The sequence below is a fragment of the Pagrus major genome, chromosome 14 (genome assembly GCF_040436345.1).
Source record: "Pagrus major chromosome 14, Pma_NU_1.0".
NCBI lineage: Eukaryota > Metazoa > Chordata > Actinopteri > Spariformes > Sparidae > Pagrus > Pagrus major.
In genome coordinates, this window is record NC_133228.1 from 6,006,999 (window position 1) to 6,021,924 (window position 14,926).

General features: G+C 40.3%; 2 protein-coding genes across 2 annotated transcripts; one reads left to right on the top strand and one right to left on the bottom strand.

The window, feature by feature from the left end:
* The first annotated feature begins 39 nt into the window (after positions 1-39).
* dnajc2 (DnaJ (Hsp40) homolog, subfamily C, member 2) lies at positions 40-7,662 on the top strand. The gene is made up of 16 exons (XM_073480819.1): positions 40-212; positions 2,056-2,246; positions 3,399-3,474; positions 3,568-3,666; positions 3,747-3,969; positions 4,082-4,147; positions 4,249-4,340; positions 4,520-4,641; positions 4,852-5,001; positions 5,099-5,187; positions 5,392-5,461; positions 5,565-5,752; positions 6,289-6,389; positions 6,624-6,734; positions 7,068-7,228; positions 7,497-7,662. The coding sequence occupies exons 1-16, from the start codon at positions 158-160 to the stop codon at positions 7,563-7,565; spliced, it is 1,863 nt and encodes a 620-aa protein (XP_073336920.1). The 5' UTR covers positions 40-157; the 3' UTR covers positions 7,566-7,662.
* On the bottom strand, positions 7,593-14,449 carry pmpcb (peptidase, mitochondrial processing subunit beta). Its single transcript, XM_073480820.1, has 13 exons — positions 14,339-14,449; positions 13,855-13,992; positions 13,042-13,128; positions 12,657-12,786; positions 12,157-12,355; positions 11,931-12,010; positions 11,613-11,725; positions 10,918-11,061; positions 10,583-10,743; positions 10,374-10,459; positions 10,151-10,239; positions 9,151-9,226; positions 7,593-7,783 (listed from the first exon to the last, which is right to left on the bottom strand). Exons 1-13 carry the CDS (start codon positions 14,420-14,422, stop codon positions 7,719-7,721), a joined length of 1,452 nt encoding a protein of 483 aa, XP_073336921.1. The 5' UTR covers positions 14,423-14,449; the 3' UTR covers positions 7,593-7,718.
* Positions 14,450-14,926: the final 477 nt, after the last annotated feature.

The window sequence follows — 14,926 nt, forward strand, 5'->3', positions numbered from 1 at the left end:
GGTTTGCGGCGTGACAGTAGAACTCGTTTTCGGATTGGCACTTGGAAAGGGAGGCCCATGTGGTGTGTTAATGAGCGGCCCACAAACTTCAGCACTTTAGAAAGCTTTCACCTGATAATTTCGGCGCTTGAATGTCCGTGTAGCCCGTTCTTCTAAGATGTTGTTAGAAGCGCTGGACGGCGAAGAAACTGTTGTCTTCACAACCGCTGCCGGTAAGCACTGAAAGAGGCCACAGGAAGGTAGCTAGCTAAGCTACAGATGTATATGCTGAGTGCTGCTGTACTCGTTAGCATGCAGCTAAAAAGCAGACAGCAAGAACTAAGCTAATATCAGCTAATTTTAGAACTAGGAAGAGTATTGTTGTTTCTCGGTTTATTTAAGCTGGTTGTATCCTGCGTTGCATAATATAAGCAAGCTGCTGCCCGCTCATGGTTGCACTTGCTGCACTGATTTAGAGCTCTTGACATTAGCTGAACACTTGCTAGTTGGCAGCTCTTGATATGTAACCCACTTTCTCATCCCTCCGGGTTTCAGGCGTTCATTACCAGGGTGTTACATAATGTCTGGACACCTGTTGTACCTCCAGACAGTCTGACCTGTCACCATTTTCAATGAGGACAAAAACATCTATAGTTTTTCCTTTTTAACTGACAGGGTTAAAGGCTCAACAAACCAGAACAATACATACAATTCATGTTACCTGAATGGGGGGCCTTGACATCCAGGTAGTTTTGGTGCAATATGTCGAGGATTGTCAGTAATGACTGTTGCCAACCCCAAATACATATTGCTGTAGCTCAGGGAATTAATTTTGGTGCTCAAAGTCAAGAAAAATAATTCTGTGCAAGTCTTTCACAGTTTTCCAAGTAGATAAACTATTAATATAACACCTTTCAAGAGAAAATGTCTCAAATTGTGTCTCACAACAGGGTTCCAGACTAACTTTTTACACTGGTGCACCTACATTTTACATATAGGTGCACCCAATAATACTGTACATTTTGACTTGATTTCTTAACACATTTTGGAAATAATTGTGAACAGGAATGAAGGTGCAAATGTTTTTCTTCATTTAAATCACAGCACACGCAACAAGAAATTGAAATGTTCAGGTGCACTGGTCGCACTTGACAGACGTGCAACCAAAATAGTAGCCACCTTATTTAGAAGTACACACTCTGAGCAGGATCTTTGGGCCTGTTTGAGCACCATGATGGTGGAAGAAAATCTTTTCACTTAGAGACAGAAGGAGTACTCTGGTGTGTGTAACTATAGTCAAAAATAATATTTGAAAATACTCCTGAAGTACATTTTTAAAGCTGCTAGTAACGTTTACTTTTATTGTAGATATATTTGTAGATTATTTTCCCGGTTAGTTGTTTGGTCTATAACATGGTGAAAAATGTCTCTGTGTTTCCTAAAGCACAAGATGATGTCCTCTAATGTCTTGTTTTGTCTACTACTCAAAGATATTTAGTCATAGAGGAGGAAAGAAGCAAGAAAATATTCACAGTTAAGATGGTGGAATCAGAGAATTTTGACTTCTTAAAAAAATAACTGATTAATTGATTATCGAAAAAGGTGCACATTAATTTAAAAGTTTACAAATAATCAATGAATCAGTTAATCATTGCACCCCTATTTTTTTAATTAATTCTCGGAAAAGGTACTTTCCCTTTAATTTCTGAAACATCGGCAAATTTGATAGCTTAGCAGAAATATATTGGTATAAGCATATATGATGGCTTATTAATAAAACTTCAGAAGGGAAATACCTTTTTATATGTCTAAAGTGATTCAGGACCAGTTTTGGCTTTAGTTAGTTCACCAGAGAGCACTGACAAGTTTTATTTTGCTCCTGTGAAATGTCCCACTCAGTTTATATCTCAGTCACAATTTGTAAAAAACAAAACAAATTAAATGGATATTTATGTGTTTAACCAAAAAAATGTTAATGAAAAACTGCCAAATGCCACTATCTACTATCCAGTCAGGCTCCATGTTGTTGTCTCGATGAGAAACAGTAGTATTTCTAACCCGTCTGTCCCCCCTCAGCCTCTGTGCAGGTCCAGGTGGAGCCTGTGGGACGATGGTTCGAGGCCTACATAAAGAGGAGGAACAGAAGCACATCTGCCTCCTTCCAGGAGCTCGAGGAGGAAGAGGTGTCCTCAGAGGAGTCAGATGATGAGGAGTTCCAGCTGGAGGAGTACCCCATGCTCCGGACACTTGACCCCAAAGACTGGAAGGTATCAGTCAAAATCTGAAAATAATTTTACATGAAGAAATGGTTCTCCTTCCATTTCAGAGCTGAATGTGATGCAGGAGATGCTCAGCAAACATCTGGTTCTTCATGTCATCCTGGATTTTGGATTAGTTCAGGACTTATGTGTTATTCAATGTTGATCACTGTTGACAGCAGCTTCAGCTTTTTACCTGCTAAATCTTCCTCCTGTCCTCCTGTCACATTTGTGACAACTATTACTGAAGAAGCGCTAGTGCTGAACTGTTAATCCCCACACTGTCTAACAGAGGAGCTCAAACAAATTGGTAGCAGACAGAGAAACAATAATTATTTTCCACCACAGATTTACCAGTTGATCATTGCTTCTTCATTATTTAGATATTTTTCATATCTATTAAACAAATGGTGACAATTGTTTTGTCTGACCAGTGGTTCAAAACTCAAACATTTAATTGACAACAAGATAAAACGGCAACAAACCCTCACATTGTGGAGGCTGGAATCAGAAAAGGATTACCAAATTGAATAACAAATGACTTAAACTACTGTGCAAATGTCAAAATGTTTTCAGTCGTTCAACTGAAGGATCGATCTATCATTAGTTTTGGTTATATCTATAAGGAAGTGTTCACAACTGTAGCTGAGATCTTATGCAGCCAAGTGATGGTAGAAGCAGACAAACTTATGTAATATTTGTGTTGAATCAAATATAAAGTCATGATCCTTTTTAGAGTTAAAATGTGATCCTTGACAACTGATAGTGGGTTTCCATTGTGATTAAATCCTGCGTTAAAGTACAAATAATCTCTGATACCAGTACGAATCTGATGCTTCACAGAAGATTAATCAACTATTTTAATAATCAATTAATCATTTCAGTCATTGTTTAAAGCTAAAATGGCAATAATTCTCTGGGTCCAGCTTCTCAAATGTGGGGATTTTCTTGTTCTCTATGATAGTAAACTGAATACTTCTGGGTTTTCGACTTAAAAAACAAGGCAACACCATCCCACACTCCTTTAACACTGAGACTGTTAATGTGTGACACGCAGCTCATTTCATTTTGGAATTTTAACTCATTTTTTGTGATATTTGATCAATTTATGTATTATTAATTAGCTGGAAACTCTTCCCTTACCTCTTACTTGTTTGTCAGAATCAAGATCACTATGCTGTCCTCGGCCTCGTAAACTTGAGGTACAAAGCCACACAGAAACAGATCAAAGCTGCCCGTGAGTATTCCTCTTCCTCCTGCTTTCATGGATCATTTCTGTAATTGTTGGAAATACATTTTTCAAATCACATTCTCTGCTGCTTCTCAACAGACAAAGCGATCGTGTTGAAGCACCATCCTGACAAGAGGAAAGCTGCAGGAGAGCAGATTGTGGAGGGAGACAACGACTACTTCACCTGTATAACTAAAGGTATGTAACTCTGCTTTTAATGGTTATCAGCACCGAGGGTCCTGAACTCACTGTCACTGTTGTCACTGTTTGAACCTCAGCTATAGAAATCTTGTCGGACCCTGTGAAGAGGAGAGCCTTCGACAGCGTAGATCCAACCTTCGACAACGCTTCGCCTTCAAAGGGCGAAGGCAAAGAAAACTTCTTTCAGGTGTTCGCTCCCGTTTTTGACAGAAATGCCAGATGGTCTTCCAAAAAGCACGTCCCCAAACTCGGCACCATGGAGTCCTCTTTCGAAGATGTTGATAATTTTTACTCTTTTTGGTGAGTTGTTTCCGAGAGATGTTGATTTGACTACAGAAAGATGGCATTTGGCTGTCAAAACACAACTTAGAGAAGTGTTTTAACTTTTGTACCTTTTTCATTTTTGTTAAAGGTATAACTTTGATTCATGGAGGGAATTCTCATACTTGGATGAAGAGGAAAAGGAAAAGGCTGAATGGTAAGCTACCATGTGTGCGAGAGCAGTTGGTTGTACTGAAACACAGTTCAGGTACTGGTGACTGAATTATCCGACTGACGTGTTTTCACTGTCCCTTGCAGTCGAGACGAGAGGAGATGGATTGAGAAGCAGAATCGAGCTTCCAGAGCTCAGAGGAAGAAGGAGGAGATGAACAGAATACGAACACTAGTCGGTAAAGTCTCAGCACACACCGCAAGATGAAGGAAACATTGTGATGGAGCGACTAAAAATATCACAAAGCTACTTAGGCTATTGAATATTTCATAAAAATCTCCTCTGTATCCTGGTGCGTGGTCCAGGAAATCTGCTGAACAATGAGTGAGATTGATACGTTTTTCTCCTTCACTGCAGATACTGCCTACAGCTGCGACCCTAGAATAAAGAAGTTCAAAGAAGAAGAAAAGGCCAGGAAGGAGTCCGAGAAGAAGGCTAAAGCTGACGCCAAGAAGAGAGAGCAGGAGGAGAGGGAGAGAGTAAGTCTCACTTTAAACAAAACACCCTCCTGACTACACGTGCATTAACTTTGTCATCATGTTTACCATCCAGTATTATGTTGATATGGACTAAAATGTTGGAAATGTGTAGAGAGTTTTATTGTTATGACACTGAAAATGAAGAATAGAAAGATGAACAGTCTGGTTAATCTCAAACGTTTACCAGTCAGTGTGCACTCTCTTTAACAGGCCCGGCAGGCGGAGCTGGATGCAGCTCGACTGCAGAAGGAGAAGGAGGAAGAGGAGGCCAAGCAGGCTGCCCAGCAGGCCAAGAAAGAGAAAGAGATCCAGAAGAAGGCCATCAAGAAGGAGAGGCAGAAACTCAGGACTACCTGCAAGGTTCATTCTCATTGAAGCGCTCTTTGACTTTGACCTGCATTAGTCACAGTCGTTTAGTTAATGTTGTTCCTTCTCCATATCTGTCCTCACTCCACAGAACTGGAATTACTTTGCTGACGATGAAGCTGACAGTGTGAAAATGATGGAGGAGGTGGAGAAGCTCTGTGATCGACTGGAACTGACAAGGTAAGGTCAACAAGATTCTCATTTGATGAAATGTAATGCTTTTAAAACTGTTTGACTCTTGTTTGTAGATCACATCTTCAGTCTCAGATGTTGTTAGTCCTGACGTAATAATTATAAGCTAGGATCATCTCAGCCTTGCAGTGCTTTCAGGAAGCAGAGCCCTGAGATGGGAATCAGTGTTTTATTGTACTTGTGTGTTTCCAGTCTGCAGTCCCTGAATGAGATCCTGGCCTCAGGCTCAAAAGATGACAGTAAGGTAGCCGTGGAGAAGCAGGTAAAAAGGCACTGTGTCTGCAAAGACCACCAGGAGACCCCTCACATACCATCCGTGTGAAGTCCTCACAAGTGTACAAACATGTTGGTGTTCCTCCGTTCAGGTGCAGGAGGTGAACGCCCAGCTGCAGAGGGAGAGGGACGCTGAGGTCCAGGCAAGGCAGGCGGCCCGCAGTGCCGACCAGGCCAGTGGCGGGGGAGGAGGAGGAGGCGGGGGGAAGGGCTGGAACGAGGAGGACCTCCAGCTGCTCATCAAAGCTGTCAATCTGTTCCCTGCTGGAACCAATGCTAGGTAGACACGATGTGTTCAGGCACAGTATTGAGTGAAGGTCACCTGCATTCGGTAGCACTCAGAGCCCAACATGCAATCAGTTATACACTTAATAGTCTTGAAGCTTAAAAATATGCTTCAGGTAGAGTTTACTAGGCATTGCGCAGCCTGTGTAGACAGCTGAAACGACTAAAACTGTTCCATCAGGAGGGTGTGACACGATTTTAAAAAAATTGGCTGAAATACCTTCCCATGTTTATATGCTGTCAGCTAAGCCAACTAGATATACATGTTAAGTTGGAGTCAGGAGAAATTCTCCTGTAAGAAAAGTGACCTCAGCCTTGGTCATGGCGATGTGTCAGTATGTGTTCTGTGGTGATGTCTTTGTATCTGAAAAGATTGCAGCTAACACAATGTGTCTTTGCTGTCAGTACAGCAGGTCTGTCCCCTGGTGTAACACAGTCTTACTATGTTATCTGTGTTTGGTTTGTTGCTCCATATCTCCCAAAGCTGAGGCCGAATTGTTGATGAATATTTTGTTTATTTTTCCCTTGCAGATGGGAAGTTATTGCCAACTACATGAACATACACTCCACCAGTGGCATGAAAAGAACCGCCAAAGACGTCATCAACAAGGCCAAGAATCTGCAGCGGCTAGGTAAGCTCACATTTGAACAAACTATGATTTACACAACTGGAACCAACATTCCTTCTTTTATACCAGGGAAAACTAAGGAAAATTGAAATTGTCAAAGTATTAAAACATTTTTAGTACTTTAATAATTAATGACAGAAATATCTATATAGTACCTTTAAAACATTTTTCTACTGTAACATACCATTTGCCATTCTGTTTTTGACTTTTTTTATCATTGATTTGTCATCTCAACAGATCCAGTACAGAAAGACGAGATCAACAGAAAAGCCTTTGAGAAATTCAAGAAGGAACACTCTCAAGTACCGCCCACCATAGACAATGCTGTGCCCTCTGAGAGATTTGATGGTGAGTGTGTCTGTCTGTCAGTCTGACTTAACGGATGCAGACTGTTGGTATAAGGCCTGTCCTCTATACCAGAATGAGAAATGGTGCCGCCAGACCTCTCCAGCGATAACAGAGTGCTGTGGAGATGAGTCTGGCGATGTGAGACTGGGTGTTGTGTAACATTTTTGTACCCTGACTTAAAACGATTTTTCACTTGGTGTGTTCTCATCGAGTTGTTAATTTGTACATTGGAAGCAGGGAAATTTCTCAGGAAATTCATAGTGAGGGAACTGTTGAACAAATGACCGATAGTCTGTAACATGAGCCACATTGACCTGCTATGTCTTCCCTCAGCCTCTGGTACCGATGCCAACGCTGCTGCGTGGACCACGGAGGAACAGAAACTTCTGGAACAAGCCCTGAAGACCTACCCAGTGAGCACACCTGAGCGCTGGGAGAAGATCGCAGCTGCCGTCCCAGGACGGAGCAAGAAAGACTGTATGAAGAGGTACAAGGTAAGATGACGCGCTGCTCTGTTCCTTTCTCAGCATGAGTTGACAGTTTATTTGGTTCGCCTAGATAAAGTTATTGGCAGCCCAATAGAGGAGGACAAAGTGATGTTGTACTGAGGTGTCTCAAATCTAGTCAATTAATGTCAACCGGTGTAGGCTAAATATTAGAAACGTCTTTGTGTGCAATGTGGTACATTTCAACAGCACCACAATCTACTTCCTCCAAACCACTTGTGGTATCCTAACAGATGTTTTCCTGTGTCTTTTACAGGAGCTGGTGGAGATGGTTAAAGCCAAGAAAGCTGCACAGGAACAGGTGGCAGCCAAAAGTAAAAAATGACAAGAACCACAAAGAATAGTATCTGTGTTATTTTAACATTATTGTGTTGGTCTTTATTTTATAATAAAAATTAAAGAAGGAAAAATACTACAGACAAGACTTAAATACTGTGTTTTTTTATGAGCTGTACAGTTGAAGGGTAATGTGTCCTGATCAGGTTCTCATCCAGAACATTCCACTTCGGATCTGGTTGTAGTCTGGCAGCTGTTCAATTGGACCTGAGACAAAAAACAATCGGAGTTAATGTCATTAAAACTGTATCGTACTGCTTTTAAAGAAAAACTACAGTTTATCACAGCATGGGTTTTATTATTGCTGCTCTGGCCATTGTTCATGATAACACTGTACTCAAAGACATTGCTGGCAACAGTGATATCCTAGAAACTCTCTACCTACCATAATTGTGTGGGCTCCTGTGTTTACAGAGGGATAAGTAGGAATATTACAGTTTAATGTGGAAAACACTGCCGGCTTGTTTTACAGCCAGGATCCCAGCTGTCATGTACAGTGTTATCATACTTTGCCGGTTGCCAGAACTACAAATAGAAAACCTAAGTTTAGTTTTCCTATAAATCCATTCAGAGCACCATACCAGACTAATAGTAGCATGCAAGGATCAATTGTCCTCTTGAACAAAAAAAATGGCTGCTAAATCATGTTACATTAAGCTTCCTGGCCATGATGCAAGTCCAAATATTTACTCATGGTTAAATTTTTTGTAACAAACTCTCTCTGCTTGTTGCATAGTAGAAGCGGTCCCAAATTATATACTGTACATACATAGGGAAATTATGATAAATAAATGTATGAGGTATATCAGTAAATGACATTATGCAATAACAGACTTATTTTGGTGGTGGAACGGCCTTTGATTTGACACCTGTGTTTAGGGGTGCATGATAGTGGACTTTTGCTTATATGGCATATTTTCCTACTCATTTTGGCCAATTACCAATGCCTTTAACAATACATGCACATATCGACCTAATTTACAGAGAATATAAAGTCTCATGTAGCGGAATCATGACATTGTCAGGCCCACTCTTACCTACCGGCAGATGTAGACATACAATCATTTTCAGAACAACCCCATTCACAGGGAAAAATAAAACTGCCAAGCATAATAAAGTGTCATCTTAATAACCTGTTATTTTGGCCAATGCCAACATTTTATTGTAAAGCCTTTTTTGGCTGATACGGATGATATTATATGATATTATCCTGCATCCCTACCTGTGTTATCATGCAATGAGAGCATATATATTTTCAAATTTCTTGCCACAGAGCACAGGAGCCACTTTCAAAGACAACAGACAGTATTTGGACATTATGGCCAGGAGAGAATAACGCTGCTTTTGGGAATAAACGGACAAACTGGAGTAGAGCATCTGGTCTAGCAGTCCTTCATCCATAGAAAAAGACTAATCAAACTTAAATACAAACTGTCTCTGAAATGTTACAGCTTCACAAGCTCAGGGACTGTCAGTTACTATATACAGTATCAGGCAGGTGTGTCTGCACCAAAGTGTACATGTTGTACTAAAACGTGTTACTCTGAATCCACTCTAAAAAATTAGCAACATACCAACTGCTGCGATGGCAGGAGCCTTGTTGAAGATATATTTGGTGCACACGTCCTTGATGGTCTTGGCATCAATAGCCTGTTGAAAGGCAGAAAAAACAGAAAATTACATTAGAGCTGCAATGACTTATCAATTAGTCACCAACTATTAATACTAAATTACTATTTTGATAATAGATTCAGTTGAAAAACCAAATTAGGGAAAAATAGTCAAAACTCATTCCATTTTCTTAAATGTGAATATTTCCTGTTTTGTCTGACAGTAAACTGAATATCTTTGGGTTGTGAACAAAACAAGATATTTGAGGAAGTCATCTTGGTCTTTCAGACACGATGATCCTGATATATTTACCATTTTCGTACCAACAACTATTTGACAAATCTAGAAAATAATCAACAGATTGATAAACAATGAAAATAGTTGCAGCCCTACATTACATCGTCTTTTATAGCTTTATGCTGCAAGTTTCGATTAACCTTAAAAGTTTATCAACTGGAGCAAAGGCCCCTTTAAATTGTATATTTGTACTTTGTGATACATTTGTCATTGAAACAAAATGATGGTATGGGGCATGATGATGATCATTCTCAACAGTTAACCAGTGAGCTATCAGCTAGGGAGAGAGAGACAGGGTGATGTATCAGTAAGGTTAGAGTTGTTATTGATGTCTGTAGGGGCAGCAACAAGGTCATCAATACAGATTCAACACTTTCCAGAAGAAAAAGTTCCATTTCATTGGGTTTTAAAAGGCCATCCATATTTTGTCAAAATTACTATCCTCCACGTTAGTCCATCAATACTCCTCAGCTGTTTGGAGCTGTCTGAGGAACAATACAAGATCATGAGTTTATATTTAGGTATTAATGATTTCAATCATATTTGGAATAGTGACAAAACACACCACGGCTGACTTCTTGAATTCCACTAAAAAGTCTCTAAATTCACTAGAAATGTGGGAGGCTATGTACATTCCTGGTGAGTGAGATTTGACTATCTACTCACATCAATTCTGGCCTCCAGCTCATGCAGAGGGATCCTGCGACTGTAGCACAGCATCTGTCTGCCGATGTCCTCACAGATAGGGGTGGATCCTGGAGACAACAGATAAACAAGCTGACGTCAGTAAGATGTCTTGCGTTGTGCTTCCGTGATGATCACGGAAGCACAACGCAAGACATCTGTGACGCAGCCTGATGTGACGCAGCCCGATGTCACGCAGCCTTACCGTCCAGATGCAGGAGCATGTTGGTCTTGAGCAGATTTTTGGCCCGTGCCACCTCACTCTCCGTCACACTCGTACAAAGAGACATCCTAACAGAGAGCACAAGACAAGGTTTTATATTTAGAGCTGTGAGTGGACTGTAGTACCATTTCTACAGTATGTCTGATCTGTCCTGTGTGTGTGTGTGTGTGTGTGTGTGTGTATATACTCACCATTCCATCTGAGTGAAGTGCATCATTTCGTTGATGGTGCCGGGCTCACACACCATGTAGAGCCCCCACAGGCCTGTGTCCGTGTAGCAGGTGTTGAAGGACTGGAAGCTGTGGCACAGGTTGCCCTGACAGGCCATCTGAGCCAGTTTACTGGACAGATTCTGGGTTCACAGAGGACACAGTCCAACAGGAGGGGTTATGCACTTCATTACCACGTACAGACCGCTATGTGTGCTATGAAAGTTGCCTGGTGCAGCTTGGTGTGAGAAATCTAAACTGAAGTTAATTGAGCATTGTGCAAATTAACTTGACTTCGAGGTTTCAGCCGTACTCACCACACCTCCGCCAAAGGAGCGGTCCCAGTTTCCAATAAGAGTGTTGGCCACCATGAGGGGGATGGTGTCGGGGTGTGACCATCCAACCGCCTCCACTGCAATGGCAATATGAGCCAGAGGCATCTTGTCGTCACGTACACGGATCTAAAGAGGGAGCAGGACAGACTCACTGGAATCATTTCTCCACTGTCTGTAATTCAAAACTTTCCTATTCTAAGATATATTCTCTTTAAAAAAACAGCTGTTTATTAATGGGGCTCTGTGTAACGACTTACATGTATTTATCACTTTTTTTTATTATTGTTTTACAGATTGTAGCTTCTTAATTATAAGGATTTTCTGCTTTTCCTTGTCATTTATGATAGTAAATAAACAGTCTTTGGGTTGGGGGCTGTTGGTTGGACATAATAAACAAGTGAGACAACAAGACATCAGTTTAGGCTCTGCGAAATTATGATGAGCATTTTTCATAGTTTTATGACATTTTATAGACTAAACGATAAATTGCGAAAAAATTATCAGCAGATTAATCAATAATCAAAATGATGGTTGCTTGCAGCCCTAATAACCATTAACCTGAACTTTCCTGGTTTAAGTTCATCTGGGGACCTTTTGCATGACAAAAATGTAGTAAAATAGCAAAACAAGAAAACTAAAACACAATAACAATATGCAGTATTAGCCTTCAACCTTACCTCACTTCCTGTGAAGTGGCATAGAGGAAGTGCCGGAGCTTCACCCTTATATCTGAGAGGAAGTTTTCCAAAGTGATACTTGGCCAAATCAATGAGCTCATCATGAGAAACTCCTGATCAGAAACACATGAAACAAAGTCCCCAAGGTCAGAACAACCTCAATATTTCACTCTGATATAAATTCATGACTTTGGTTTGGTGTAGATGCAGAATCAACATTGATGTCAACTTACTTTAGCCTATAATTATGACTTCAGGTATTAAAAACAAGTAACACATCAACTGAGATAAACCAAACAAGAGAGGAGTTGTTCTGACCTCCAGCAGCAGCCAGCACTATTCTGGGGCCTTTGTAGTGAGTAGTGATGTACTCCACCAGGTCACCTCTGTTGATGGTCCTGCAATCCAATACAACTGACTTAAAGTATGACAGGGAGAGCATTTCTAAAGTAAGCCGAGTTAAAGCAGAGCCATGTGAGACCACTGCATCAACCACACTGTTACAGGTATTTCAGAAACACAATATACAGAGATAGGGTCTTACTTGATGTTCTCAGTGGGCCCAAGGATGGTCCGGCCCAGAGCTGTGGACTGATAAGCAGTAGCATGCAGGTAATCAAACACCACTTCCTGCAGATTCGTCTCCACTTCCTGCATCTCTCTGAGGATCACCCCTCGCTCCCTCTCGATCTCTGCCTCACCCAGCGTGCTGTTCTGGATGATGTCAGCCAGGATCTCCACAGCTTGGGAAGAAGGAACAGAAAGTTTTATTTGCATGTATAAAATTATAGAAATGTTTTCATTTTACAAACCAGTTTCCACACCTTCCTAAACATCAAGTTCAAGTTCTTTTCAGGCCAAATGACCTCAAATTCAAGTAGCCTGAGACATTATGGTCATTTATATACAAAACAACACCAACTCCAGTAACATGAATTAATTGACTTTAGATGACATAATTGAAGACATTTTAGGATTTTTCCAGGACTTGCATACAGTCCTTCACTCTGTATCACTCAGCTCTTCTGCCCTAGTGTACCGTACCTCGTGGGAGATCTTTAGAGAAAGCTTTGGCGTAATACACAGTTTGCTCTCTGGATGTGTAGGCGTTCAGGTGAGCCCCCATGTTCTCGATCTCCAACTCCAGATCCAGCTGGGAGCGCTTCCTGGTGCCCTGTCACACACATACACACAGGTGAATGAGCCTTGGAATATTTTTTTAGCATTGTTGAAGACAAGACATAGACCATCGTTTCTTTTATAAATATTACATTATGAAATGATTTTTGCATGATACTACCATGAAGAATTCCACTGTCTTTATTTTGCTAACTTATAAACTGTGTATGTTAAAATAAGAAATATTAGGAGACAAACCAATAAGTCCAGTTAGTCAAAGTAAAACTTTACTGCTCTGTCACCATCTTACCTTAAAGGCCATATGTTCCAAGAAATGTGCTGTGCCATTATTTCTCTCGTTCTCATAGCGACTGCCGGCGTCTATCCAGAGGCCCACCTGGAAGTAGGCAGTAACGAATATGCAGTTATTATCATACTCTCACTCTGTGGTCATTGGACTATTGTAGATCTCCAGACAAATACGGGTGGTGAGGCTGCCTTCTCTAGTGATGGCACTAAACTGTTTTTTACACATTTAAATTAAACTTTTAAACCCACACCCAACTTTGTAAATGGACTTGATATAATATTCTGTATGACTGTTTCAATATTTAGTGTAGCACATATGGTGAATAAAACAGCTGAATTCTTTTTTAACTGGTTGAATTATTTCATATTGCAGACCTGCAACTCGACCCCAAAATGAAAGAGGAATCACCACCTGGAAATCCAATTATTCTGTACAAACTCTAAAAGATAACATTATTTTACATTGCAGAACGTCTTAAGAGTAAATTTAGTTTTTTCGATTTGTTCCCCTGCAACCCACAATAAATACATATAAATAAAACAACATTTAGATTTCAACAAGTACAAAGTTGGTCATAGTTGTGGCATTTAAAAAAAAAAAACATTGTGTGTCTTTATCAAGTTTGGGCGTGAGTAGGTCACTGAGTTGAACACTAAACAGTGTGACAATAACCCCAAAATGGATTTTCTCATATTCTTGTATACTGAATAATTATTGTAAATACGTCACAGTAGCCAGGCAAACAAACAGCAAGTATGTGTGTGTGTGTGTGTGTGTGTGTGTGTGTGATTAGGGGGATAACTTTCGACTTACTGTGCAGGTAGTAAGCCCAGCGTCCTCTGAGGCCACCCTCAGTCCGTTTTCTAAAGTGGTCACCTTGGTCTCAGGGACATTTAGAGCCACCTGCTGAGCAGCCTGAGTGGCCAAGAGTCTGTGCTGTCCAGCTGTGAGCTGTAGGTGGAGGACAGGCAGAAACTAAGTCAGTCATGGTGATACAACAAATTTAGGACAGTGACGTCAGCTGTTACGAGTCACTTGTCAGCGATGATGAAATTAACTAACCTATGTCGTCGACAGTTTTACTGAATGACACTGGGTAAACTTCAACATTACTTTAAGAATTTATCTTGGAACAGCCGAGCTTGTCGCAGCTTTTAGCTAACTTTAACTGTTAGCAAACAGTGAGCCTGACGGAACATACAGAGGCTTTCCTACGTTAGACTGTAAACTGAGAACTGTCAAGGAACTTTAAAAGGAGAGACATATCAAAAAATGTCTATAAACACATTGTTCTTACCCGGCTTAAAGAATTTGTCTTCAGTAAATGTCTTTGTAGGAGAAATCTCCCAGCAAGTGTGAGGCGCTGTACGGACGCCGCCATGTTGTTTATCTGTCACACAGCGCATGTGCGGTATTTACTGACGCAATCAGTACGTAACATCCGCCGGGGATGGCGAGAATATATTTAAAAAAATAAAAACATTAAAACAAAAAAGTAACATTAGGTGAAAATACTATGATTGAGTTCCAATTATCATATTAATCGATTAGTTGTTAACTAATAAATCAATCGTTTTGAGTAATTCTTTAAATGAATTACTCAAAACGATTGATTTATTATTAAAATGACAAAATTCTCTGATTTTAGCTCCCTAAATGTTAATATTTAATGTTTTTTACTCCTCTATGACAGTTATCTCAATATCTTTGGGTTGTGGGTAAAAAAACAGACATTTGACTTGGGCTTTGAGGAACAGTGATCAACATTTTTTTTCATTATTTTCTGACATTTGATGGACCAAACAACAAAGCAATTACTCCAGAAAATAAGAGACTGATTAATCAATAATGAAAATAATTGTTAGTCGGAGCACTACAATATAAA

Excerpts from the sequence above, each read along its gene's own strand:
- dnajc2 (XM_073480819.1), top strand. The coding sequence starts at position 158 with ATGTTGTTAGAAGCGCTGGACGGCGAAGAAACTGTTGTCTTCACAACC. Across the intron at positions 3,970-4,081 it reads GATAATTTTTACTCTTTTTG|GTATAACTTTGATTCATGGA; the intron begins GTGAGTTGTTTC and ends TTTTTGTTAAAG. Across the intron at positions 6,735-7,067 it reads GCCCTCTGAGAGATTTGATG|CCTCTGGTACCGATGCCAAC; the intron begins GTGAGTGTGTCT and ends GTCTTCCCTCAG.
- pmpcb (XM_073480820.1), bottom strand. The coding sequence starts at position 14,422 with ATGGCGGCGTCCGTACAGCGCCTCACACTTGCTGGGAGATTTCTCCTA. Across the intron at positions 12,011-12,156 it reads GGGCCCACTGAGAACATCAA|GACCATCAACAGAGGTGACC; the intron begins GTAAGACCCTAT and ends ATTGGATTGCAG. Across the intron at positions 10,460-10,582 it reads CACTTCACTCAGATGGAATG|GATGTCTCTTTGTACGAGTG; the intron begins GTGAGTATATAC and ends GCTCTCTGTTAG.